Source organism: Cupressus sempervirens, chromosome 10 (genome assembly GCF_028749045.1).
Source record: "Cupressus sempervirens isolate cs-2001-9-10 chromosome 10, ASM2874904v1, whole genome shotgun sequence".
Classification (NCBI taxonomy): Eukaryota; Viridiplantae; Streptophyta; class Pinopsida; order Cupressales; family Cupressaceae; genus Cupressus; species Cupressus sempervirens.
Genome location: NC_143127.1, coordinates 731,061,646 through 731,063,398, shown reverse-complemented (window position 1 = coordinate 731,063,398; position 1,753 = coordinate 731,061,646). Strand labels below are relative to the sequence as shown.

Below are 1,753 nucleotides of genomic sequence, written 5' to 3'. Positions count from 1 at the left end.
AGAACTTATTTTTGAAGTATTCAAATAATTATTCTATACGAAAGGACTCAATTAATGGAAGTTGTAAAAAAATATGAAAGGGCGAGAACCTTAGTCAAATACTCTAATTTTGTGATTCTCAAAATCTTACGTGGAAATAAAATTACTCTAAACTTTTTACAACTTACCTAGCAAGTTCCTTAAGTTTTCAAAGTCACATCATCAAATACATTGTTGTATCAACATGTTGTTTGTCAACCCAAAAAAGAAGTGGGACCAATACTTGTACATTAAGTCCTATTTTATTGGTGTGTCAATGTAAAATCACACATGATTTACTTATTTTATACAATTCATTCATTATGAAAAATTGTCATTAATAACAAGACAACAACCTACAACATATAGTAAATTGTGAACTTTAGGTTCGAGTGTACTGAAACTTAACAAATAATCATAATTAACTTCCAAAACCAATAGTTTCAATCTCAACTTTAATCTATTATCCATCAAAAACAATTATTATTATTAATAAAATCTCAAAATATAGATAACGCATATTATAAACAAATACTCTAACAAAAATTAGAATACTATTTCCCTTTTTCAACTCTTCTACATATCTATCCTATATAAAAAAATGTCAGTCCTCGCTTCTCATATTTATAAGCTCTTCATCTCTCTGTAACCAATACCCAATGATCTTCAACTATATCATTTTACAGAATGAATAAACTTCTTTCTGAAATTTTATATTTTTTAACCGAAATTATCCGGAATTTACAAGTTGTAAGAAATTTCTGATGGAAGAGAAAAATAGAGATTAGATGTGGGACTGTCATTTTCGAAACTATTTTTTTCGAACAAATGTGCCTTGGCACTGTGTACACAAATATCTCGGAATTCTATCCCCTCCTGTTTCTCTTTTTATATCTAAGACTTCCCTTCTTCTTCGCTGCTCTCTGCGTTAAAACAGTCATTTTCTGTTCCTCCATGACTCTATGATACCCATTATTAAAATCTATTAAAATTACAAGACCAAATCATTTGAAGATCTAACTGGACTTGGGTTTCTCGACTCAGAGATGCTATCCAAACTAGGCTTCCACCCAAAACTAGGAGGTCGCGAGATCGAAACTCCCGCCTTCTTTTCCATAGCCTGCTTGATCACAGGACCCACAAGATCTTCCACCACAGAGATCCCGTCTGCGGACAGAAACTTTGCGAGCTCATCTTTGCGAAGACGAAGCTTCACACGCACAATCGGTCCATCAACAGGCTCAGGAAAAATCTGCACCTTTCTGTCAAATTCTCCCTTCGTCAAATCTCTGTCAGAGAAGGCTCCGCGAGAAAGCTGCAATTGACGGGACCTAGTAGCCGTCGTCAGAATTCTGTCTGAAGAGGCCCTTGCGAAAGGCCTTGGATTGTGAGGAAGAGGAATAAGAAAATACAGTCGATCGCCATGAAGCTCCGCGCTTTCTGGAAGAGGTCGACTGTGAATTCCTTGTCGACGAACGGAGTCCGCGTCGAAAACTCCGTTGTCGGGATGAATACCCACAATTTCCTTAACAGAAATAGGAGTCGACATTTTCATTACAGTCCCGTCGATTTTCATAATTCTTATCCGTCGACGATTTTCTCTCTTCAAAACACCTCGCAGTATGTTACCCATCAAGACCAAACCAAAATCTCTATATGTAATATTTCCTTCACGGCTGAAATGGGATTTATGGAAGAAATTTATATGTATTGTTTTTGGAGTCTGAAATTTGGA

General features: G+C 35.8%; 1 protein-coding gene across 1 annotated transcript; it reads right to left on the bottom strand.

Moving 5' to 3' along the window:
* Positions 1–511: 511 nt before the first annotated feature.
* Positions 512–1,753, bottom strand: LOC149535916 (uncharacterized protein At1g66480-like). Its single transcript, XM_089804906.1, has one exon. It carries the CDS (start codon positions 1,649–1,651, stop codon positions 1,010–1,012), a length of 642 nt encoding a protein of 213 aa, XP_089661032.1. The 5' UTR covers positions 1,652–1,753; the 3' UTR covers positions 512–1,009.